Source organism: Trachypithecus francoisi, unplaced genomic scaffold (assembly GCF_009764315.1).
Source record: "Trachypithecus francoisi isolate TF-2019V2 unplaced genomic scaffold, Tfra_2.0 Lachesis_group10, whole genome shotgun sequence".
NCBI lineage: Eukaryota > Metazoa > Chordata > Mammalia > Primates > Cercopithecidae > Trachypithecus > Trachypithecus francoisi.
Window position 1 is genome coordinate 86,781,802 of NW_022681455.1, and position 26,161 is coordinate 86,807,962.

Consider the following 26,161-nt stretch of genomic DNA (forward strand, 5'->3'; position numbering starts at 1 on the left):
ACACAAAAAAATAACTTTTTAGGCCGCATGCGGTGGCTCACACTTTGGGAGGCCGGGGCGGGGGGCAGATCACCCAAGGTCAGGAGTTCAAGACCAACCTGGCCAACATGGTAAAACCCCATTTCTACTAAAAAATACAAATATTAGCCGGGTGTGGTGGCAGGCACCTGTAATCCCAGCTACTTGGGGGCTGGAGCAGGGGAATCGCTCGAACCCGAAAGGTGGAGCTTGCAGTGAGCTGAGATCACGCCACTGCACTCCAGCCTGGGCGACAGAGCGAGACCCCCGCCTCTCAGTTTCCAGTGATTCTCCTGCCTCAGCCTCCTGAGTAGCTGGGATTACAGGCACCTGCCACCACGCCCAGCTAACTTTTGTATTTTTTAGTAGAGACAGGGTTTCAACATGTTGGCCAGGCTGGTCTCGAACTCCTGACCTCAGGTGATCCACCCACCTCAGCCTCCCAAAGTGTTGGAATTACAGGCGTAAGCCACAGCACCCATCCTAAATGAGTAATTTTTTTTTTTTTTTTTTTTTTTTGGAGATGAAGCCTCACTCTGTTGCCTGAGCTGGAGTGCAGTGGTGCGATCTTGGCCCACTGCAACCTCTGCTTCCCGGGTTCAAGGAATTCTCCTGCCTCAGCCTCCAGAGTACATGGGATCACAGGTGTGTACCACCACACCTGGCTAATTTTTGTATTTTTAGTAGAGATGGGGTTCCACCATGCTCGCAAGGCTGGTCTCAAACTCCTGACCTCAGGTGATCCACCCTCCTCGGCCTCCCAAAGTGCTGGGATTGCAGGTGTGACCCACCACGCCCAGCTTCATAAATAATCAGCCTTCCATACACACTCATACCCCAGAGATACTGCAGGTTGAGTTCCAAACCATCACAATAAAGGAAATATCACAATTAAAGTGAGTCACACAATTTTTTTGTTTTCCCAGTGCAAACAAAAGTTGTCTATGGGAGTCTGGGGCGGGTGGATCACTTGAGGCCAGGAGTCTGAGACCAGCCTGGGCAACAGGGCGAGACTCCATCTCTACAAAATACCAAAATTAGCCAGATGTGGTGACACATGCCTGTAGTCCCAGTTACTTGGGGGGCAGAGGCAGAATTGCTTGAGCCCAGGAGTTTGAGGCTACAGTGAGCTATGATCGTGGTATTACACTCTAGCCTAGATGACAGTGAGACTGTCTCTAAAAACAAAAAATAAAATTTATGTTTATACTAATGAGCATATGAGTTTATACTAATGAGTACTATGTTTATAATGCATCTATTAAGTGTACAAAAGCGTTATGTTTTTTAAAAAAATGTATACATCTTAATTTAAAATACTTTATTTTGCTAAAACATGCTAACAATCCTCTGAGCTTTCAGCAAGACATAATCTTTTTGCTGGTGAAGGGTCTTACCTCAATGTTGATAGCTGCTTACTGATCGGAATGATGTTTGCTGAAGGTTAAGGTGGCTGTGGCAATTTTTAAAAATAAGACAACAACGAAGTTTGCCACATTGATTGACTCTTCCTTTCATGAAAGGATTTCTCTGTAGCATGTGATCTTGTTTGATAGCACTTTACCCACAGTAGAAAGTTATTCAAAATTGGAATCAATCCCTTCAAAGTCTGCCTCTGCTTTACCAAGTTTACATAATACTCTAAATCATTCGTTGTCATTCAACCATGTTCACAGCATCCTCCCCAGGAGATTCCATCTCAGGAACCCACCTTCTTCGCTCACCCATAAGAAGCAACTCCTCATCTGTTCCAATTTTGTTATAAGATTGTAGCAATTCAGTCACATTTTGAGGTTCTACTTGCTATCATCAGGCTCTAGTTCTCTTGCTATTTCCACATCTGCAGTTACTTCCTCCATTCAAGTCTTGAACCCCTCAATCATCCATGCGGGCTGGAATCAACCTCTTCAGAACCCACGTTAATGTTGAGATTTTAACCTCCTCCCATGAATCATAAATGTTCTTAATGACATCTAGAATGATGACCTCTTCCCAGAAAGTTTTCATTTGACTTTGCCCCGACCCATCAGAGGAATCACTATCAATAGCTGGTATGGCCTGACGAAATGTATTTCTCAAATAGTAAGATTTGAAAGTCGAAATTACTCCTTGATCCATGGGCTGCAGAATGGATGTTATTAGGAGGCATGAAAACAACATTAATTTCCTGGTACACCTCCACCATAGCTCTCTGATGACCGGGTACATCGTCAATAAGCAATCATATTTTTAAAGGAGTCTTTTTTTTTTTCAGTAGTAAATCTCAATAATGGGCCTGAAATATTCAGTAAACCATGTTATAAACAGATGTGCTACCATTCAGGCTTTGTTGTTCCATTTCTAGGGTGCAGGCAGAGTAGATGTGGCATAATTCTTAAGGGCTCTAGCATTTTCAGAATGGTAAATGAGCACTGGCTTCAACTTAGAAGTCACCAGTTATATTCTCCGAATGAGAATGTCAGCCTGTCCTTTGAAGCTGTGAAGCCAAGCACTGACTTCTCCTCTCTAGCAATGAAAAGTACTAGACGACATCTTCTTCCAATAGAAGGTTATTTCACCTACATTGCAAATGTGTTGTTTAGTGTATCCACTTTCATCAATTACCTTAGCTAGATCTTCTGGTTAACTTGCTGTAGCTTGCATCAGCACCTGCTGCTTCATCTTGCGCTTCTATGTTACAAAGACGGTTTCTTTCCTTAAACCTCATGAACCAATCTCTGCTAGCTTCAAACTCTTCTTCTACAGCTTCCTCACCTTCTTCAACCTTTACAGAATTGAAGGAAGTTAGGGCTCTGCTCTGCAATAGGCTCTGATTTAAGGAATGTGGTGGCTGATTTGATCTTCTATCCAGACTACGGAAACTTTCTCCATATCAGTAATAAGGCTGTTTCGCTTTCTTATCATTCATGTGTTCACTAGAGTAGTGCTTTTAATTTCCTTTATGAACTTTTCCTTTACATTCAAAACTTCGCCAACTGACACAAGAGACCTAGGAGTCAGCCTGTCTCAGCTTTCAACATGCCTTCCTCACTAAGTTAAACATTTCTAGTTTTTAAATTTAACATGAGAGACACGTGACTCTTCCTTTCACTTGAACACATAGATGCCATTGTAGGGGTTATTAACTAGTCTAATTTCAATATTGCTGTGTCTCAAGGAATAGGGTAGTCCAAAGAGAAGGAGAGAGATAGGGGAGTGGTTGATTGGTGGAACAGTGAGACCCACAAAATTATCAGTTAAGTTCACCATCTTATATGGATATGGTTCATGGCACCCCAAAACAATTATAGTAGTAACATCAGAATCACTGCTCATAGATCAGCATATCATCTATAATTTAAAAAAAAAAAAAAAAGGCTTGCAATGTTATGAGAGTTACCAAAATGTGACACAGAGACACAAGGTGAGCACATGCTCTTGGGAAAATGGTGCCAACAGATGGCTTGAAACAGGGTTGCCACAACCTTCAATTTGTGGGAAAAAAAAAAAAACTCAGTATCTGTGAAGTGCAATAAAACAAGGTATGCCTGTACTCAAGAGTGGCATTTCATTAAATTCTATCTTCCATAGAAAGTACAATTTTCCTTCAAATCTTAGAACAAACGATACACCAAACATTCAGATACTTACTTAAGATTCCCTCTACAGCATCGTGCTGAACAAATTTTATGCATGAGATTTTAATATCAGCACCAGTGCAGTCCACAAAAGTGTCGCCTTTGCCCCTCTTTTCTATCACAATGTCATCTGGTAGGCCATATCCTAAGGAAGAGAGAGCAAGAACACTCAAGATGGGTAAGGAAAAACATCTAAACATGAACACTCTAGCATAGGTTTCTCTAGTTCAAATGACTGCAGGTGATAACAAGACCAGTCAACCATGTTGCATTTAAATAAAATCTATCTCCCCACATATCCTCTTTAATTTAAACCAGGGTATCCAATTTTTAACAATAACAACTCTCTGACTAGTTCCCGTATCAGAAGACTACCCTATCAACTATCCCACATAAGCTCAGCACTAAATTCACTTACAAAAGTGCTATAAAAAATAAATAATGTTCAAGACCAGCCTAGGCAACATAGTGAGACTCCATCTCTACAAAAATAAAAAAAAAATTAGGCGTGGTGGCATGCACCAATTACTCACTACTCAAGGAGGCAAAGGTGGGAGGGTCACTTGATCCCAGAATTTTAAGGCTGCAGTAAGCTATGATCATGCCTTTGCATTCCAGCCTTCATTCTGGGTGACAGAATGAGACCCTATCTCAAAAAATAATAATAATAAGGACTTACAGCTGAGTCAAAGAACTTTAAAGCATTCACCCTTAGAAGTTTGTTTCTAACTCTAACATTCTATGATTCTAATATAAATTACATTTGAAACCTAAGCAGTTCTCAAGATGATCTAAGTTCAGTATTCTCTTAAACAGTTGTCTTAAAATCTGACAAACCGACGAGTTACTAGAAAAAAAAAAAAAAGTCTACCTCATTAACAAATAAAAAGCATCAGATCGAGGCCGGGTGCAGTGGCACACGCCTGTAATCCTAGCACTTTGGGAGGCTGAGACAGGTGGATCACTTAAAGTCAGGAGTTCAAGCAGCCTGGCCAACATGGAGAAATCCTGCCTGTACAAAAAATACAAAAATTAGCCGAGTGTGGCTTGTGCCTGTAATCCCAGCTTCTCAGGGGGCTAAGGTGGGAGAATTGCTTGAACCTGAGAGGTGAAGGCTGCAGTGAGCCAAGATCATGCCACTGCACTCTAGCCTGGGTGACAGAGTAAAACTCTGTCTCAAAAAAAGAGCATCAGATCTTGGTCAGGCGCAGTGGCTCAGGTCTATAATTCCAGCACTTTGGGAGGCCAAGGCAGGTGGATCACTTGAGGTAAGGAGTTCGAGACCAGCCTGGCCAACATGGAGAAACTTTGTCTCTACTAAAACTACAAAAATTAACCAGGCATGGTGGCTGGCACCAGTAATCCCAGCAACTCAGGAGGCTGAGCCAGAATCGCTTGAACCCAGGAGGCAGAGGCTGCAGTGAGCTGAGATCACACCACTTCACTCCAGCCTGGGTGACAGAGCAAGACTCTGTCTCAAAAAAACAAAAAACAAAAAAAAAATCAGATCTGTATAAATCTTACTTGAACCATTAATGCAAGCCAAACACCTGAGTGGGCTTACAAAAAACTGGAGTATCAGAAAACTAAGGAATTTGCTCAACTTCCATTATAAAACAGAAGCACATAGACAAAGCTGTAAGAAGTAACTCTCATTATCTAAAGACGAGTCTTTGAGTAAATGAAAACAGTAACTGTTTTTAACAAGCAAAGCCACTCAATGTATCTACACTGGAAGAGGACAAAGGCTTTGGGGTCCCTAGAAAATGCAAGGGGACTCCACACACTGGAATGCTACCGGGGTGGACTCTGGATGCCTGAATTATGAGTGATTTTGTTTCTGATTGTTGTATGTATCTGACTGTACTTTGCATATTTTCTACAATAACCATTGCTTTTTATCATCAGAAAAATTAAAAGTACAGAAAGAATTGCATACTGAGAAAAGATTTTTACACAAATTTTTATATAATCATGTATTTCTTTCCACTTAAAACATAAAACCATCACCTAAATGAATGGATTTTTGAAACAGAAAGAAAAACCCTATTGTAAGTACTATTGACATCCTGCACATAGTAGGTACTCAATATGAATCTCTTGTTATATGGGTTAGCTATAGATCACTATCAGATGAGCTTGAATCTAACTCATGAACACTCCATATATGCACACTAGAGATACTCTCTGATTCCCCAATTCTCAGACCCATACTGTTAGTCAATATACAGCCATTTTTATACTTAACTATCAGAATTCTATATGTCTATTTATGACACTCTGGGAATTACATTAAAACTTCCTCACCAATCTAGGAAGAACTCTTATCTACCATACAAACTATAATATCAGTGTTATTTCCACTACACCAAAAAATAAAGTGTTTTTATCAGTGATTTATCTTGCAGATGTGTTATTTATATACACATATCTATTATACATCAAAAATTGGAGAGTAGAAAAGAACAAAAATTATACACATGAAACAAAAAAGGGAGAGAGATGATGTACTAGGAACAGGAGAAAACTAAACTTCCAGCCTCAGTTCTTTAGAAGTTTTGACAAGATAAAAGTATAGCTTAAGCAGTTTCTGAACAGCTGCACAAGTCCCAAAATGATATATGATTTTTTGCATTACAAGCTTCACTGCTAACTTGAAGCTATTTTGGTAAATAGTTGAACAGGTGTAACTAAATTTGACATGTTATGAATATATACAGGACCAAGATGAACAATTGTAAAGTAACCTAAATTCAGAAATCACTCTAAATGAACAATAAGATTATAACTGTCAAAAAGTTATTTTTGGCTGAGACGGGTGGATCACGAGGTCAGGAGATCGAGACCATCCTGGCTAACACGGTGAAACCCCATCTCTACTAAAAAATACAAAAAACTAGCCGGGCGAGGTGGCAGGTGCCTGTAATCCCAGCTACTCGGGAGGCTGAGGCAGGAGAATGGCGTAAACCTGGGACGCGGAGCTTGCAGTGAGCTAAGATCCGGCCACCGCGCTCCAGCCTGAGCGACAGAGCAAGACTCCATCTCAAAAAAAAAGTTATTTTTTTTTTTTTAGACAGAGTCTTGCTCTGAAACCCAGGCTGAAACATAGTGGTATGATCTTGGCTCATTGCAACCTCCACCTCCCAGGTTCAAGCGATTCTTCTGCCTCAGCCTCCCGAGTAGCTGGGATTACAAGGTGCAACAATATGCCCAGCTAATTTTATATTTTTAGTACCAACAGGGTTTCACCATGTTAGCCAGACTGGTCTCAAACTCCTGGCCTTAAGTGATCTACTCACCTTGGTCTCCCAAAGTGCTGGGATTTCAGGCATGAGCCACCGCACCCGGCCCAAAAAGTTATTTTTAATAGAATCTTTCAACATTAATCTTTTCTAAAGTATACTTTTGTCAAGACACAAAATGTAGCATTTGTGACATTCAGCAAGCATTTAGAGAACTAAGATAACTGGTACCAATTTCAAGTTAAATGCCCTTCATTATACCTCTCACAAAAATAAGCTAAGTGTAAAACAAAAAACAAAAAGCCATGCACTAACATATCTGCAACATCTATGAGATAAGAGCAAGCAACAAATTTTTAAAATATTAAAATTTTTTTAAATATTGCTAGGTATCTTTTTTTAATTCTAGAGATTAGATTTCCTTTCCATAAACCACCTACAATCTGGAAAGTATGTTTCTTCCTAATGGTCTTTTTTCTATATGAGCCTGTGAACATCTCCCCAACATACACACTGCTACAAAGAACCACAACTCAAGTTGCTGAAACACTGGGTCAACCTCTTTTAAGCTTTCCATGTCCTTAATGCTTCAAGGCAGCTCACTAGAAATCAAACGGGTTCAAATCACATTCTTGAAGTTTCAACAAGATCGGTGATTTATTGTTTACTTAAACATATCAGGTGTGAGAGTTTAGCTGTGTGTCTTCCATACTCACCTTCCAACTCAATGGAGTCAGCAATGGAGAAAGTGCCACGTACCACATAATGGCCAGGACAAACAATAACAGTGTCACCTTCGAAGCAGGCATTTATAGCAGACAGTGGATCACTATGGAACTAGAAAACAGTAAGAACACATTTGTAAATATACACTCCCAAAAAAGTAATTTGAGTATTACTCTAGGTACCTTCATGTCTTACTTTGAAAATGGAAGCCAAAAACTGCATATTGAAGCATCTCCTTTGATAATGCACTGACCTAACACATGCCTGGTAAGTGACTACCGCTGACGAAAGGCAGGGCTCTGACTACTTCCCATTGCACAGAAAACCATCTCGGGAAAGCTCCTGTAAATACTTTGTGGGATTTGTGAAAACTTGTGGTGAATCAGAAGGAAAAAAAGCCACCTGAAGTGAGAAACTCTCCGTTTACCTGAATTTCTCTTTCTTCCTCACCGGGCTCCTGACAAAGCCTGTCTGTGAGCAGGGACCGCAGGAGACCAGCCATCATGGTGGAGGAGACCACGTGAGTGACCTTCTGACCGCTGGGACGGACACCCTTTGCTTGGATATTAGAATTCTTCTGATAACCAAACACATACCTTAAAGAAACAAAACAGGCCTATCAATAAGACAGCGAGTAAGAAAAGATGCCAACTAAGAATTACAAAGACACACATACCTCAACAAAGGATTCTCAATGAGTTTCAGCTTTTGTTTCAACTGTTCCATCTCCGAATACAATTTTAACCCTTCCACCATGGAGATATTTTCCTGCTCGGAATCAGAGTTACAATTTGACAAACTGCTTCTCAGATTTAAAAATTTCCTGTAACTCTCCTCACATTGAGACAACAGATTGCGGTAGTCAACAATAAGTCCTGATGGAACTCGGTCTTCAAGAATGTCATAATGCCTGAAAGTTTAAAAGCAAATTGAAATCCTCTGCCTTTCAGGCACATTTTCCCATCATTAAAACAGCCCACTTAGCACTCCAAGACCCAGTAACAAAAGTGTTTTATAATATATAACTCAGGTGCATTTTAAGTCTTTCTGAATAGCACTGTAATAATAATAATAATAATAATAATGAAGAAGAAGAAGAAGGAGGAGGAGGAGGAGGAGGAGGAGGAGGAGGAAGAAGGAGGAAGAAGAAAGAAGAAGGAAGGAGAAGGAAGGAGAAAGAAGGAGGAAGAAGAAGAAGAAGAAGGAGGAGGAGGAGGAAGGAAGGAAGGAAGGAAGGAAGAAAGAAGAAAGGAAGAAGAAAGAAAGAAGAAAGAAGAAAGAAGAAAGAAAGAAGAAAGAAGAAAGAAGAAGAAGGTTTAAAGCATCGCTTCCTTAAGGTCACTAATTTTTCTTCTCTTGAGGAGTTGTTTACTTTTTTTTCTTGGATCCAAGTATTTGTGCCTTAGAAACACTGAAAGTTCATGTTGCACAATTTGTAATTATTATTTAATAAGAAATTATTTTCTTCTCATATATTAGATTCAAAAGTTTAATAAGAAGGTGGCAGGGGGTAATTTGGGAGTGGGGGTAGGGAGAGCAGTATCTCAAATTGTTTCACAACAATGTTTAAGATTACTATATTTTTCATGGATCTGAATATGACTTTAAAAATTTGTTAAAGGTTACCATATTTATAGGATCAAAAAGTAGAAATTACTCAAATAATCTAGTCCCTCCTTCCATTTAAAGCACTATGGCACAAAATTATGCTGAATATTCCCTAAGGAAGATTATTAAAGAATTTCAAAAACTAAGCCCTTGAGATTCTGAGGAGGAGAAAAAGGTGCCATTACTAAACTAGAGAGTGACTGAAACAAAATAACCTTGTACTGGACAACCATACTGGCATTTCAAATGTATTAATTTAAAAACTTTCTCAAATATAAAAACAGAACACAGAGTATTTCTAGATGCAATAAAATAATTTGTAAATGCACAATCAAGTTAACGATATAAAATTAATGGGTTTAAAAATAAAGTAAAAGAGGTTGGGCACAGTGGCTCAAACCTGTAATCCCAGCACTTTGGGAGGCCAAGGCAGGCAGATCACTTGAGCCCAGGAGTTTGAGGCCAGCCTGGGCAACATGGCAAAACCCTGTCACTACAAAAATACAAAAATGAGCCTGGTGTGGTGGCATGTATTTGTAGTCTCAGCTACTTGGGAGGCTGAGGTGGGAGGATGGCTTAAGCCCCAGGGGCCAAGGCTGCTGTGAGATCTAATTATGCTACTGTACTCCATACTCCAGCCTGGGCAACAGAGCAAGACCCTGTCTCAAAAAACAAACAAACAAACAAACAGATGCTCAGGGCCCCATCCAGACCAATTAAATGAGTCTCTGGACATAGAGGGGTATTTTTTTAAGTTCCCTGGGGGTGCTAATGTGTAGCCAAGAGTGAGCACAATTGCCTTAAATGATTTTTTTTTTTAATTTAGTCACGCTCTAAATAAGATAGGGAAAAACAAAAGCAAGATAGAACCATATCTTAAACAAATTTAGATCATACTATGAACACTTAAACATTTTAAATGAATAAAAAAGAAACTTTTCCCGCTTTTCAAGTAAGTGAATTAGGTGAAGCTTGAAAAGCAAGGATTTTGTCTACTTTGGTTAATCCAAAAGAAACTGAATGAACAGCTGTGAAAAAAAAAAGGGAAAAACAAAAAAAATTTTAAATTTTAAAAATAAAAAAAAGAAATTGAGGATGAAATCATGTTCTACTAAGTTGTGAAGATTAAGACTCAAATTTTAAAATAAGTTTCTTAGCATTTCCAGTATCCATGCCCGTTAGCTTATTTCTTTTCATTATATTGATACTTCATAGTCTAGAAGCAATGAACTAACATTTGTGTCTCAGACCCCAAAGTTCTGAAGCAGTGTTGGTTTTTTTCAGACCTCCTTTAGTCACGTATAAGCAGTGTGTTTTGAAGTAGAAAGGAAAAAATTACTGAATGGTACAAAATCCAGACAGTCTGGTTTGATTTTGCCTATTGATAGCCCCACTCCTATCTTAGCCCAGAGACCTTTTTTAAGTCTGCCCACATTTGATAACATTCCGGTCTCTCCATCGAGTACCACCATGTCTTCTGCATAACCACACACACGATTCCTCCCTTATGCCTTCCCATCTGCCAGTGATGTACAAGCTATGCATGTAAGTCATTGCTTGTCGTTAGCACATGCAAGGCTATCAAATCAGCATACAACTTTTTTCCAAGTAAAGATTGAATTTGTCCAATATATGTTATGTTCCCTTATATTTCACATTAATCAAAATCAATCATTTCTTTTCAAGAGCAAGGGTATCAAACCTAGAAAATACTCAAGCTTATTGAAATTTTGGGATTTTATTGAATATGCTATGGAAAAATAGGAAATGCACAATGGAAAAACTGGAAAGCCTAAATAGAAATCATAGCCCATTTATGAAGAGCTAAAGTCAGACATACATAATTCTAAGCCAGGTAGAACTATTAATCAGACTTTCAAACTTTTTTTTTTTTTTTTTTTTTGAGACAAGGTCTTGCCCTGTCACCTAGGCTGGAGTGCAGTGGTTCAATCACAGCTCATTGCAGCTTCAAACTCCTGGACTCAAGCGATCTTCCTGCCTCAGCCTCCCCAGCAGCTGGGACTATAGGCGTGCCCTGCCACACCCAGCTTTTTTTTTTTTTTTAGGTTTGTAAAGGTGGGGTCTCACTATGTTGCCCAGGCTGGTCTCAAACTCCTAGGGTGAAGAGGTCTTCCCGGGCTGGGCACAATGGCACAGGCCTGTAATCTCAGCATTTTGGGAGGCAGAGGCGGGCAAATCACTTGAGGTCAGGAGTTCGAGACCAGCCTGGCCAACATGGTGAAACCCCGTTTCTACTAAAAATACAAAAATTAGCTCAGTGTGGTGGCGTGCACCTGTATTTACAGCTAGTCAGGAGGCTGAGGTGGGAGGGACACTTGAGCCCAGGAGGTTGAGGCTGCAGTGAGGGAGATCATACTGCTGCACTCCAGCCTGGGCAACAGAGTGAGAGCTTGTCTCAAAAAAGTTGTCTTCCTCCTTCAGCCTCCCAAATTACTGGGATTACAGTCACCATGCCAGGCCTCACACATTTTTTATTTTATTATTATTTACTATTTAAGCCAAGAGAAACTCACTAAATCAACTTGAGCTCCATAAAAATGTAAAGGCCTACTGCCTTATCTTCTCATCTTGTCTTTCATACAGAGGAAAAAAAAAACCATCTTTCAAATACGGGGAAAAAAAATCATCTTTTACCCAGGGAAAAAAATTACCTTCTACAATTATTTTTTTGGAGTGCAAGTTATAATTTCATTCTTATTGCAGCACTGCCTATGAAGTTACTGCTATTGAATACAAGAAAAAAATACTGGTCTTAAAGCACCATCTACTGGGAAGATAAATGCCACATTTAATAAGGTCATTAAGATTTAAGGCAGGAGGCTGACAAAATATCTTAAGGTAGATCTGTTAGTTCAGCCTGCTGTGTTTCACTACAGAAACTTAGAGTAAAGCCATATACCTTTAAAGTATTATTTACAAAATTAAAGCCAAAAAGTCTTATATAATTCAAATAATGTCACTGTTTTTCAAACAATTGAATTTAACAAAGGGCTTCTTAACCCACTAGTTCAATTGAATTTTATTCAAATTAACAAAACAGTGGGCTACTAATTTAGATGTTCTTGAACTTCCTGCTTTTTGACTCAATTTATAAACACTGAAAGTAGGTTTCTCTGCACTTGTACAAGTTTCACTTAATGACTTGTCAAGGGGTAGTACAATTTGTACATCAGTTTATTTCTGTCTATGAGCTCCTGGAAAGAAAATAGAGAGAGAGAGACAGAGAGAGAGAGAGAAAGAGTGTGTGTATCTCATACAGGCAAAATTAAACCATGGGTAACCATTTTTCCAATATGTACAACAAGGTCAGCAATAAATACTTACAATCTTAATCGAGGTTCAACACATCTGACAAAATAATCGTATTCATCCTCCTCTTCTTCATCCCAACTCCTCCAAATGTTTTGGTAGAAAAATCTGAAATGGAACTTAGTATCATTCAAATTCTATCACTGGCTCAAAACATTAAGATTTTGGAGGGGTGAGAGCTAAACAGTAAATCAAAACAATTCTCATAGGAGAATGCTGCATATTTGCTATGGTTGATAGTCATGAGTCACATAACAGAGACCTTTTTTGGATCGTTAAAGAAGAGAAGTTTCTCCACATTGGTTTTGTTAGGACTTTTTTTTTGAGACGGAGTCTCATTCTGTCTCCGGGGCTGGAGTGCAATGGTGTGATCTTGGCTCACTGCAACCTCCACCTCCTGGGTTTAAGTGATTCTCCTGCCTCAGCCTCCTGAATAGCTGAGATGGCACCCACCAACACGCCCAGCTAACTTTTTGTATTTTTAGTAGAGATGGGGTTTCACCATATGGGCCAGGCTGGTCTCAAACTCCTGACCTCGTGATTCACCCACCTCGGACTCCCAAAGTGCTAGGATTACAGGCGTGAGCCACTGCACCTGGCCAGGACTTTCTTTTTATTGGAAGAATTATTTATTGACCACCAGTACCTGGATGGTTGGTAGTGCCATTTGCTGAGACAAAAAACACTGAGAGAGAAACAGGTTTGGGGTTGAAAATAACAGAGGAATATACAGCCCAAAGCTCCAGGGAAAGATCTGGGCTGGAGACATAAACCTGGCAGCTGTCAACACATTGACGGTGTTAAAGCAATGTATAAGATCACGTAAGGACATAATCATAAGGCAGTGGTTCTCAACCCTCATTGTACACTGGAGTCCCCTGGGACACTTTTAAAAATTGATTCCCCTGTAATTCCAGCTACTCAAGAAGCTGAGGCACAAGAATCGCTTGAACTGGGAGGCTGAGGCTGCAGTGAACTCAGATTGCACCACTGCACTCCAGCCTGGGCAACAGAGTGAGATTCTTTCTCAAAATAAATAAATAAATTTAAAAACAAAAACAATTAGTTCACTCTCCCAGACCAATCAATCAGAATCTGGTGGGGATGGGGAAGGTGCAGGGGAACCAGCATCCATACTCTTCTTTTCTTTTTTTTTTTGAGACGGAGTCTTGCTCTTGTGGCCCAGGCTGGAGTGCAGTGGCTCCATCTTGGCTCACTGCAACCCTCCTGGGTTCAAGCAGTTCTCCTGCCTCAGCCTCCTGAGTAGCTGGGATTACAGGCATCCACAACCACGCCCGGCTAATTTTTGTACTTTTAGTAGAAACAGCGTTTTGCCATGTTGGCCAGGCTGGTCTCGAACTCCTGACCTCAGGTGATTCCCCCTGCCTCGGCCCCCCAAAGTGCTGGGATTACAGGCATGACCCACAGTGCCCAGCTGTATCCATATTTTTTTAAAGCACTCCAAGTGATTTAACAAATTTATTATGGAAAATCCTAAACACATACAACAGAGAAATAGTATCATGAATACCATGTATCATCAGGCAGCTTCAACAATTACTAACTCACAATCTTATTTCATCTCTGCTTCACCCCGGCACACTCAGCTCTCCTCCCCCACCATCTTAATACTGGATTTTGTTGTTGTTGTTCAGATGGAGTTTTGCTCTTGTTGCCCAGGCTGGAGTGCAAGGGCACAATCTCATCTCACTGCAACCTCCAGTTCCTGGGTTCAAGTGACTCAGCCTCCCTAGTAGCTCAGATTACAGGCACCTACCACCATGCCCCGCTAATTTTTTGTATTTTTAATAGAGATGGGGTTTCACTATGTTGGCCAGGCTGGTCTCAAACTGACCTCAGGCAACTCACCCACTTCAGTTTCCCAAATATACTGGATTATTTTGAACCAATCTCAGATACATCAAATCATTCACAAATTTTTAGTATGTATCTCTAAAATAAATCTTTATACCAAAAGTTTTAACTCCTTGATATTACCAAATATCCAGTGTTCAAATTCCCCTAATTGTCTTCTGCTGCTATTTCACAGCTGACTTGTTCCAATCAGGCACCAAATGAGGATCCACTGCTGCCCTTGACAGACACATCTCTTAAATCACTGTTAGCCTATGCATTACCTCTCCCTCTTTTTTCCCTTGCAATTTATTGACCAATTTCCCACACTCTAAATTTTGGTGATTACATCCCCATGGGGTCATTTTTCTTTTTTCTTTTTTTTTTGAGACGGAGTCTTGCTCTTGTGGCCCAGGCTGGAGTGCAGTGGCTCCATCTTGGCTCACTGCAACCCTCCTGGGTTCAAGCAGTTCTCCTGCCTCAGCCTCCTGAGTAGCTGGGATTACAGGCATCCACAACCACGCCCGGCTAATTTTTGTACTTTTAGTAGAAACAGCGTTTTGCCATGTTGGCCAGGCTGGTCTCGAACTCCTGACCTCAGGTGATCCCCCTGCCTCGGCCCCCCAAAGTGCTGGGATTACAGGCATGACCCACAGTGCCCAGCTGTATCCATATTTTTTTAAAGCACTCCAAGTGATTTAACAAATTTATTATGGAAAATCCTAAACATATACAACAGAGAAATAGTATCATGAATACCATGTATCATCAGGCAGCTTCAACAATTACTAACTCACAATCTTATTTCATCTCTGCTTCACCCCGGCACACTCAGCTCTCCTCCCCCACCATCTTAATACTGGATTTTGTTGTTGTTGTTCAGATGGAGTTTTGCTCTTGTTGCCCAGGCTGGAGTGCAAGGGCACAATCTCATCTCACTGCAACCTCCAGTTCCTGGGTTCAAGTGACTCAGCCTCCCTAGTAGCTCAGATTACAGGCACCTACCACCATGCCCCGCTAATTTTTTGTATTTTTAATAGAGATGGGGTTTCACTATGTTGGCCAGGCTGGTCTCAAACTGACCTCAGGCAACTCACCCACTTCAGTTTCCCAAATATACTGGATTATTTTGAACCAATCTCAGATACATCAAATCATTCACAAATTTTTAGTATGTATCTCTAAAATAAATCTTTATACCAAAAGTTTTAACTCCTTGATATTACCAAATATCCAGTGTTCAAATTCCCCTAATTGTCTTCTGCTGCTATTTCACAGCTGACTTGTTCCAATCAGGCACCAAATGAGGATCCACTGCTGCCCTTGACAGACACATCTCTTAAATCACTGTTAGCCTATGCATTACCTCTCCCTCTTTTTTCCCTTGCAATTTATTGACCAATTTCCCACACTCTAAATTTTGGTGATTACATCCCCATGGGGTCATTTTTCTTTTTTCTTTTTTTTTTGAGACAGTGTGTTGCTCTGTTGCCCAGGCTGGAGTGCAGTAGCACGACCTTGGCTCACTGCAGCCTCCACCTCCTGGGTTCAAGCAATTATCCTGCCTCAGCCTCCCGAGTAGCTGGGATTACAGGCACGCACTACCATGCCCTGCTAATTTTTGTATTTTTAGTAGAGATGGGGTTTCGCCATGTTGCCTAGGCTGGTCTCAAACTCCTGGGCTAAAATGATCCGTCTGCCTTGGCCTCCCAGAGTGCTATGATTACAGGTGCACCCAGTCCCCATGGGTCATTTAACATGTACTTCATGTTATTTCTAGTAAGATCTACAGACCTGAGGGGCTTCAGGAAGGATGTTTTGCAAGAATACTTCAAGGGAGGTGTAATGTACTTCAGTCAAGAAGCAGGAAGAGCAGAGCCTCATTCCTGGCCAAAGCCACTGTCTGTGTGGAGTGTGTACATTTTTCCCATGTCCGCATGGGTTTTCTCCAGGTACTCTGATTTCCTCCCACATCCCAAAGATGTATGCATGAGGTGAATTCTGCGTCTGCCTTGTCCTAGTCTGAGTGTGAATGTGTGTCAGTGCACTCTGTGATAAAATGGGCTCCTGTCCACAGCTGGTTCCCGCATTGTACACTGAGCTACGGGAATAGGCTTTGGCCACCTGCAACCCTGAACTGGAATAAACAGGTTGGAAAGTGAATGAATACAAATTACTGTCAAACAAAAATTCATAAAGTATACAATAATCATACAAATGCACAACAATCAATGCTGTGGCATGAAATTGCTCAGCGAGCCCACCATGTTTATCATTGTTTTGAACTGGGTGATGGTAGGAAGTGCTCCTTATAATTTCCGCTTTGCCAACATTTATTCCTTCATTTACGCAACACCACAATGACCACTGTCACTCACTGTTTCACCAAAAATTGGAAACTGGGTCAATAATTATCTTGTTTGCATTAATATTTCTTAATGCATGTATAGTTCATATTTATTTCAATGTTTAAGATTAGAATTGTTTGGGGTCTTTATTTAGAAGTTTGATGATGTTTTCATGACCAGAAATATGCTGTAGAAACTTTAACTTTTGTTTATATCAGGCAGTCTATGGTAAAATTGGTTTCATTAACATTGCAGTTTCTAAGAACCTACCAACAACAGTAACTGAGGACTTTACTAAAACGCCTGGCCAAGTCTTTTTGTGAGGTTAAGACTGATCAACAGATACAGGTTGTCAGCCTGATCCACACTCCATAAAGTTCTCTTTCCCTAATGGTTGCAGCAGTCATTGATGTTCACTGTCTAGAACCTTTATTTCATTAGTAGTTACAAAATACTGATATTCTATCACTTTCTTCATGTATTGGTTGGAATACTTTTATAAAGAAATTCCTCAGGTGATTCCAAAGTGGTTCCAAGGTTGATTAGGGAAAAAACAGTAGATGGTCTAGAACTGATCCCTGGGTAACTCCGACATTCTGAAGTTTGAGCATGAGAGGAAAAGCTGGCCAAGATGACTTAAGACAGCAAGCCAGTAAGACACCAGCTGAACAGTGGTGTCCCAAAAGCTGAGAAGAGAGTGTGTTAAGAAGATGGGAATGATCAAATACCTAAAATGTCAAGAGGTCAAGCAAGATGAGATCAGAGGCAAGATGAGATCAGTGAAATGTCGACTGAATACAAGAACATAGAAGTCTTTGAGCACAATTTCAGAGATGAGGTCAGGGTAGAAATGTTACTGGGACGCCAGCAAGTACAGACTGTGATTATATATAACCCTTTCAAGAAGTTCTGCTGTGAAAAGGAAGCACTGAAAATGAAACCAGCCATCTCCTAATTACTGTAGATTGGGCTATTAGTCCCTTCACCCTCTAATGGAGTCTTTTTTTTTTTTTTTTTTTTGTAATGAACTTAAGCATGCCTCTACTCAACTAAAAAAACCTCTGCTGGCTCCCTTTTAGCCCTCAAAAAGAAGTCCTGAATGTGGTACTATAAATAGATTCATAATCTGGCCCTATTGCACCTCTCCTGCCTCAGAGCCGTTGTACATAAACTCTCAATTTCACAAGCTCTTTCAAACCTCCATGTAACTTGTTAGTCAAGCTGCCAGAAGTGCCTTCCGCCTTTTCCACATGATAAACTTACAGTTCTATTCCATGACTCAGCTCCAATGTCATCCTCACCAGTACCATGCCAAGCATTTACACATCATTCCCATCTGCACCTCCCCCAGTGTTGGTTCTTTCAACACTGAACGTTTAAGTCAGCCTTGACTTCTCTCACTTCATTCACATCTTCTCATCTCTGATATTCACTCAACCAAGTCTCAGTTATTCTTTCTCAGTAAGCCTCCATCTGTCCTCTCCATATCCCCACTCTAGTCCTCTCTCTTGCCTCTTAACCGGACTCCCAATTCCATCTCCCACCATTTTTCTACACAGAAGCCACAATGAACCCTTGAAAACACAAAGCAGCACTTTAGGGGACTGAGGTGGGAGGATTGCTTGTGCCCAGGAGTTCAAGACCAGCTTGGGCAACACAACAAGACCCCCATCTCTACGGAAAAATTGTGTCAAAAAATTAGCTGGGCAGTGGTGGCACTTGCCTGTAATCCCGGCTGAGGCAAGAGGATGACTTGAGCCCTGCAGTTCGAGCCTGCATTGAACCATAACTGCACCACTGCACTACAGCCTGGGCAACAGAATAAGACCCTGTTTCCAAAAAAATAAAAACACAAAACACAAAACTAGTCATATTTGCCCAAGAATAAAAATCCTTCAGTGGCTTCCCACTGCTCTTAAAGACAAAAATGACTAACCAGCTAACAAAGCCCCACACTGTCTGGCCCCTGCCAACCTCTCTAATCTCGTTTTCTAAGTCTCTCCCAGCACTGTCTGTGTTTCAGCCATGCTGGTCTTTCAGCTCCTTAAATACACTGAGCTCCTAAATCTTTTCCCTTCCCCACCCCTGCCTCCCCTTTCACCCAGGTAACCCAAGTTCAAATGTCATTATTCCAGGAAATAACCCTAGAACAGCAACTTGACCTAATCTTAGGACACTCTGTAATTCTTCACAGCACTGACTGCTATTTCCAATCATGCAGACATCTGTGCGTGATTATCTCATCAAGGCTCATCTCCCACCTTTAGACTGACAGCTCCTTGATGATGGTGTGTCTCATGCACCAGACATACTCCACCCTTGACTAAGGACCTGGCACTCAAATATTTATTGAATCAATGAACGAATGAAATCCCTCATAATTTGACCTTCTCTGGGCACTGACCCAAATCTCAGCCCTCAAAATGCAGTGTACATTTAACCAGGCTCCTCTTCAAATAATACTACCAAATAACATGCCAGATACTTATTTTTCTACCAACTTCTATGCCAGTAGAGATTAGCTCTCTGATTCCTAATTTCCTAAACTTATCAGTTATCTCTTTATCTTCAAATGTTTCAATTGACAGATTTTTTTTTTTAATGAGAAAAATAGAAGGGAGTTATTTGGGTTCTGGACAGAAACCGGTTCTTTAGATTCACTCTGCTTGGCCCAATACTGAACATCTAGGGTTAAATGTTCTTGCATACAATTAGAAACTGTCCATAAGATGTTGGCAGCAGGGCCTGAAACATTCTGCTTCTTTGCAGAGCATTTGAGTTAAGCTCAGTAAAACTAGGCTAACTTACTAATGGTATAGAAAATGGAAAGTACTTTTTATACTACAAAACACCAAGCAATATTATTTACATTATGGTCATTATATATTACTCAAATGTTATACTCAGATATTTGACTGTGTAGAGGTCAGAGGAGATAGGCACCCCTAACCCCCGCATCATTCAAGAGTCAACTATCCTAGTTTTGTCAGCTTTTCTATTAGTTTGAAATTATCATAAAATGACTTAAAACGTTTTTAGGCCAGGTGCATGGTGGGTCACGCCTGTAATCCCAGCACTTTGGGAGGTAGAGGCAGGTGGATCACCTGAGGTCAAAAGTTTGAGATCAACCTGGCCAACATGGTGAAACCTCATCTCTACTACAAGTACAAAATTTAGCCGGGCATGGTGGTGGATGCCTGTAATCCCAGCTACTCAGAAGGCTGAGGCAGGAGAATCACTCGAACCCAGGAGGTGGAGGTTGCAGTGAGCCGAGATCATGCCAATGCACTCCAGCCTAGACAATAGAGCAAGACTCTGTCTCAAAATTAAAAATAGAAAAAAATGATTTAAGACATTAATTTTTTTTAATTTAAAAAAGATTATCCTATCTTTGGATATTTTTAAATACTGCAATGACCAAGTTTACAGTTGAGTTTTAAATCTGGGTCTAACACAGACCAAATTACTTCATTTCATCCAAAGTTTCTGGCCACAAGGTTATTTTTCTCAACTTCTTTCCCTACCTGACATGCTCAATTGCAAGGGCTGTCTGGTCAAACACTCCCGAATCATCAAACACCACCCAGAGCTCCTGCAGGGGCAACCGATGTTCCTTCAGATCGAGGAGCTCCTTCATGCACTCCATGGTAAAAGTGCTCACTTGAGAGTCACAGAGGTATGGTTCAGCAAGCCTCACCACTGCCTTCAAGGCTGCAAAGTCCACATCTGTGGCCTGAAATTTAAAATAATGAGACTTAACACATGGAAATCAAAATTAAGATACACCTACAAGACTACCAACAACCTGATTTTTTTAAAAGCATGCAACGTGGGTGGAGAGCCTTTACCCATAATACAAAGGATGAACAAGACAGGCTGGCTCTTACTCTCATGGAGCTTACACTATAATCAGGAAGATCAATAAACACAATGATAACGAGTAGGTGATAGAGAATAACTAGCAGGGGTGGGGATCTGGTTCTGCTGAGATGGCCAAGGAAATCAGCTCTGAGCCAAGCTGAGGAGGATGAGAAGGAAGTGGCATCTGGAGAGCAGGGAAAGCACAAAAGGCCTGTGCCAGAGACAGGCCTGCCAGCTGAAGGAGCAGGAAGGCAGTCCTTCTTGCTGGAGCCAAAGGGAGGAAATGGAGGAGGGGGTGGTGTGCAGTGGAGCAGCAAGACATGAGGTGAGAGAGAGAGAGGCAACAAGACAAGGACATGAAGGACATCTGAAGGAGCTTGGATTTTACGTGTTTTCTATACAATGAGAAGCCATAAAGCCAATACTAAGCCCTTGGTAAAGACAATACATTAGGAGTTTTAAGCAGAGAAATGGCATGCTTCTGTTTTGAAACAATGACTTTGACTGTTTTCAGAGAACTGACTGGCAGGGGGGCCCTATCATAACCAAATGAATAGGCCTGAACTTCAACCAAAAAATATTAGCATAATCCAAAATTTTAAAACTCACAAGCAATAGCTGCAATCCACTGCCTCGTACATAATCACTGCAGTATGTGATGCCATTTTCTAAGGGAGCTGCGGCAACAACTTGTATTCACACACCCTGGTTTGACATTTTAGGTTACTAGGGCTTTTTGTGGTCAGTTAACTAACACTGAGAAAAATTCAAAGCTGTAATTAGAATGCAAATGTAATGTAAAAGGCCTAGTCAGGTGAAAAATAAGATTGTTTTTACATTCTGCAATGGGACACACTGTCAAGAGATTAACCACATATAAACAAATTTGCTATGCAAAAAATGGGCTAGTTTTAAAATGCCGCTTAGCGGAGGTTACAGTGAGCCAAGATCACGCCACTGCACTCCAGCCTAAGCAACAGAGTGAGACTCCATCTCAAAATAAATAAATAAATAAAAATGCCTCTTAGGTTTGAGCTGCTTAACGAATTACAATTAAGAAGTTAAAAACTTTTTTGAAACCATTAACTTCATAATTAGGCCTAATTTTTTAAGTGATCTCAATACCTTATTTTAATTAATTTAAACCAGTTTAATTCCCTGGTAACAACTCCTCAGTTGCCTTTAAAATTTGCAGAATACTTCCTGCAACATGGCAATTAGATGTGAAACACATGCTATTTGAATCAGCTCATAAACTTTAATTAAAAATAAGCACTTAGGCTATAACAGTCTGAAGTAAAGTGCTTATAGCTACAGACAAAGGTCTTAAAAACAAAATTAACCTTACCTCAACCAGTACCTTGAACACGTTAGTGTGCCACACTGCCCGCCATCCAGATGGCTCAAGGACCTTCTCCAAGAACTCAGCTGTGAATTCGTGTACCTCAGAGGCCTTGCAGTCAGCTACAAACAAATTAAACACAAGAAGAATTGAGAATACATAAAGCAGAGGGAAGTTAATAAATCCACTTAAATCCACTTTCTCAGAAACAATAACTGGCAATCTGAGGGACTGAAACAAATAATCTACTTGTAAACTAAAAAGATAAAAGATGGAAAAAACCAGCCAGGCATGGTGGCTCATGTGTGTAATCCCAGCACTTTGGGAGGCCAAGGCAGGTGGATCACCTGAGGTTGGGAGTTCGATACCAGCCAGACCAACATGGAGAAACCCCATCTCTAGTAAAAATACAAAATTATCTGGGTGTCATGGCGCATGCCTGTAATCTCAGCTACTAGGGAGGCTGAGGCAGGAGAATCGCTTGAACCAGGGAGGCGGAGGTTGCGGTGAGCCAAGATCACACCATTGCATTCCAGTCTGGGCAACAAGAGCAAAACTCCATCTCAAAAAAAAAAAAAAAAAAGCAAAAAACCTACTCACCTAAAATGTAATCTTGATAGGCTCTGAATCGCTCATAGAACAAAAGTTGATTTGTTTGGAAAATTTCTGGGAAAAAGGTTTTTCCTTCAGGCATAAAACTTTGTAAACTAGAACCTGGTTTATCACGGTAGCTACAATCACTGCATGAATCTTCATCTTGGAACAAACCTAAAAAAAAAAAGCAAAAATAAGCAAGCTCCAGTGTCTTATTGAATGCTTCTATTTTCATATCCTTGCATAGGAATCCCAAACAAAACACAAACAAGAATTTGAATATGAATGGTCTACTTACCTCTACCACTGTCAGAAGAAACTAGTTTTCCAAACCTAAAAAGATTTCAAAATGCAAATTCTACTTCAAAACAATAAGAATTTAAGATCTTTCAAAGTTAGATTTTTGTTGTTGTTCTGTGAGGTTTTGGGGGGAAGCAGAAGGCTGTTTGTTTTTGTTTTTGTTTTAGAAACGGTCTGACTCTGTCACGTAGGCTGGAGTGCAGAGGTGCAATCATAGCTCACCACAACCTCAGATTCCTGGGCTCAAGCTACCCTCCTGCCTCAGCCTCCTGAGTCTCTGTGACTACAGCAAAGCATACAGCCTGTGATTTATACTGCAGTTAGCACCTTATAATAATCAAGTACCTCAGTTATTTATTTCCAAAACAATTCCATAAAGCTCCTTTAAGAAAGGGAGCTGACTTCCTCTCAGATGGGTTAAACCCTCCCTTTATTTCCTACAATATCAGTCTGTCAACCACCCCTCAATAAACAGGGATGAGAGAGTCTTAATAATCCATAAGGTTTAATTCAGTAAGGTTATTAGGTTCCTCCTCACTGATTTCAATGACTCTGTCTAAGGAAAAGATCGGAAAATGCAAATCACATTAGGTTTGGGCTGTATAAAATGTTTCATAAGCTATGATTCAGCCAGTGGCATATCTAATTCTGTGTAATAAGATGTTTTTAATAAATGAAACAACTACTAAATAAGCAATGCCAAAAAGGGTAGCATTTAGAATGCAGAGTAGTTTCCAGAAGTGGTTTCAGGGAAGGTAACTGAGCTGTTAGCAGATACCCTTTTTCTCCCTTCCCCTTGATTTTCTCCTTCCCTTTCCTCCTTCCTTCCATTTCTTTGTCCCTGTTCAGGCCACCAGAAGTACTTGACCCACAGATGACCAAAGTGTACTCAAGGGTCTACTGCTCACACACACTGATGCACATGAGCCTTAGAAGGCATCAGTACCTCACTGGTTATGTGACAATCACTCTGTGCCTCAGTTTCCTCGTCTATAAAGATAAAAATAGTACACCTACTTCAATTAAGATTATTTGTTAATAATTTACAACAGTGCCTATTACATAATGTATGTTTACTAAATGTATGTTTACATAATGTATGTATGTTTACATAATGTATGTTTACTAAAGAAACAGTAGTACTTCAGCACCATTCTTTTTTTTCCAGCACCATTCTTTATAGCTTTATAGAGGTATAATTAACATAAAGAAGTTATATGCATTTAAAGTGTATAACATGATGGCCAGGCGCGGTGGCTCACGCCTGTAATCCCAGCACTTTGGGAGGCCGAGGTGGGCGGATCACCTGAGGTCAGGAGCTCGAGACCAGCCTGACCAACATGGTGAAACATGGTGAAACCCCGTCCCTACTAAAAATACAAAAATTAGCCAGGTGTGGTGGCGAGCGCCTGTAATCCCAGCTACTTGGGAGGCTGAGGCAGGAGAATCACTTGAACCCGGGAGGCGGAGGTTGCAGTGAGCTGAGATTGTGTGCCACTGCACTCCAGCCTGAGCAACAGAGTGAGACTCTGCCTCAAAAATAAATAAATAAAGTGTGTAACATGATGTTTTGATATACCTTTACATTATGATTACCACAGTAAAGTGAATTAATATTTCCATCACCTTGCATAATTACTTTTTGTGTGTGTGTGGTGTGAACACTTATGATCTACTCTGTTAGCAAGTTTCAAGTACAAAATTTGCGTCGTCATTGCATCATCACGTCATTGTCTATTAATACTGTAATAATAATACAGTATTATTAACTATAGTCACCATGCTGTATGTACATCAAATCCCCAGAACTATTCATGAGGCATAACTGAAACTTTGGACCCTTTGACCAGCATCTCCCCATTCCCCCCACCCACTGGCAACTACCACTCTACTCTCTTTCTGAAACTTCCTCTTTTTTAGGTTCCCCATATAAGACATGTCATGCAGTATTGATTTTTGCAACCACTTTAAAAACTTTATTCACTTCCTCTTCACCACAAGTACAACCATTGGCTTAGTCTTCCAGATGGGAAAACTGAAGCCAAGTGACTTTTGCCACTTGGAGAGGTGGGTTAACAGTGAAATTGTCACACTTCTGTTTTCTCATTTTGTTGGGACTCTGCTACACAATACAACGGAAAGTGTTAACGTAAAAACGTGAACCAGCTTAAAATACCAGAAAAAAAAAAAAAGTAACGGAACGCTATGAGGAGGAAGAAAGGGCAGGGAACTAGGAGACCCCGGCTCTATTTCTGGACTCTGGCCCAAGTTGGCGCTCCTCACTTTGGACACGTCACTACCCTCCGTGGACAGGACGGCCATGTAGACCAAGGGGTCAAGCTTTCCTCTTCTTTGAAAAAGGGAAGTGTTGTTCGTGATCTCCTTTGAGATGCAGATGAAAAAGATGACCCCTTGAGCAACGGTAAACGCACAGTTTCCGCAAAACCCATCTGGATTGGGAATTCCTAGACGAATCCAGCTCCCTCCAATCTCGGGGCGGGCTGAGGCCAGAGAGCGCAGAGACAGGGGGAGATGGGGAGAGGGAAGAGAGGGAGTCCCTCACCCCCCGGTACCGCCCGACTTTGACGTCCGGTCACTGGGTCCCGGCAGCGCGCCGCCGTTCCCGCCACCCTGGACAGACGGGTCCGGAAGGCCCGCGACCCAGGCGCCCTCCGAGGGTCCCGACGCCCCAGGCCTCCGCTCAGAGGCGGCACCTCGGGCCCGGCATGGAGAGCTCACCTTTCTCCAGAGACGCTGGCTCCTGCTCGGCCGCCCAGCCCGTGCGCTCCGGGGACATGGCCGCCGCCTCCAGACCGCCGCAAGTCAGCGATCCGTCAGCCATTTCAAATTTCCGCGGACGGTCGCCCAGGCAATGACGTGATGACGCAGGCTCTGCTGATTTGATAGTCGGGCCGAGGCCGTGGACCAATTAGAGTCCGGTCCCGCTCCAGCCCCCACCAACCCCGCCGCGGCGCCCCAGGCTGACAGCTGTTCTTGTTCAAGTGCCCGGCCTTTACTTTTCTGGGATGAAGTTGAGGAAAGTCGAATTGGGACATAACTTGGAATGATTTTCGGAAAAAACGAACGAGCAATGCCTGGAAATTAGATATAGTGGAAAAGTCACTGGGTTGAGAGTCAAAAAACATAGTATTTAAACTTATCTGGGCTATTCCTAGTGGTATTGCCTTGGGCAAGTTATTTCACCTCCCAAAAGCACAACTTCAACTGAAAAGGATGCTGATCTACGTGGGCCCAAAACTTTTCACCACCGAACACCAGTCTCTCTGTGTCTTTCAATACACACAGAGAGAGAGAGAGAGA

At 41.2% G+C, this 26,161-nt stretch overlaps 1 protein-coding gene across 3 annotated transcripts in view; it reads right to left on the reverse strand.

Annotated features, from left to right (window-relative positions):
• The window catches only part of SHCBP1 (SHC binding and spindle associated 1), a 54,117-nt gene extending 28,173 nt beyond the window's left edge, over positions 1-25,944 (reverse strand). Inside the window, exons 1-9 of one of the 3 annotated variants that reach the window (XM_033218288.1) lie at positions 25,580-25,944; positions 22,547-22,714; positions 21,953-22,068; positions 20,268-20,476; positions 12,557-12,649; positions 8,280-8,513; positions 8,031-8,199; positions 7,594-7,714; positions 3,649-3,780 (exon numbers count right to left, since the gene is read on the reverse strand). In XM_033218288.1, coding sequence (XP_033074179.1) covers positions 3,649-3,780; positions 7,594-7,714; positions 8,031-8,199; positions 8,280-8,513; positions 12,557-12,649; positions 20,268-20,476; positions 21,953-22,068; positions 22,547-22,714; positions 25,580-25,682 — 1,345 coding nt within the window. In that variant the 5' untranslated portion in view covers positions 25,683-25,944. The remainder of the gene's footprint in view (positions 1-3,648; positions 3,781-7,593; positions 7,715-8,030; positions 8,200-8,279; positions 8,514-12,556; positions 12,650-20,267; positions 20,477-21,952; positions 22,069-22,546; positions 22,715-25,579) is intronic. The other 2 variants (XM_033218289.1, XM_033218290.1) reach the window with 2 other exon arrangements.
• Positions 25,945-26,161: the final 217 nt, after the last annotated feature.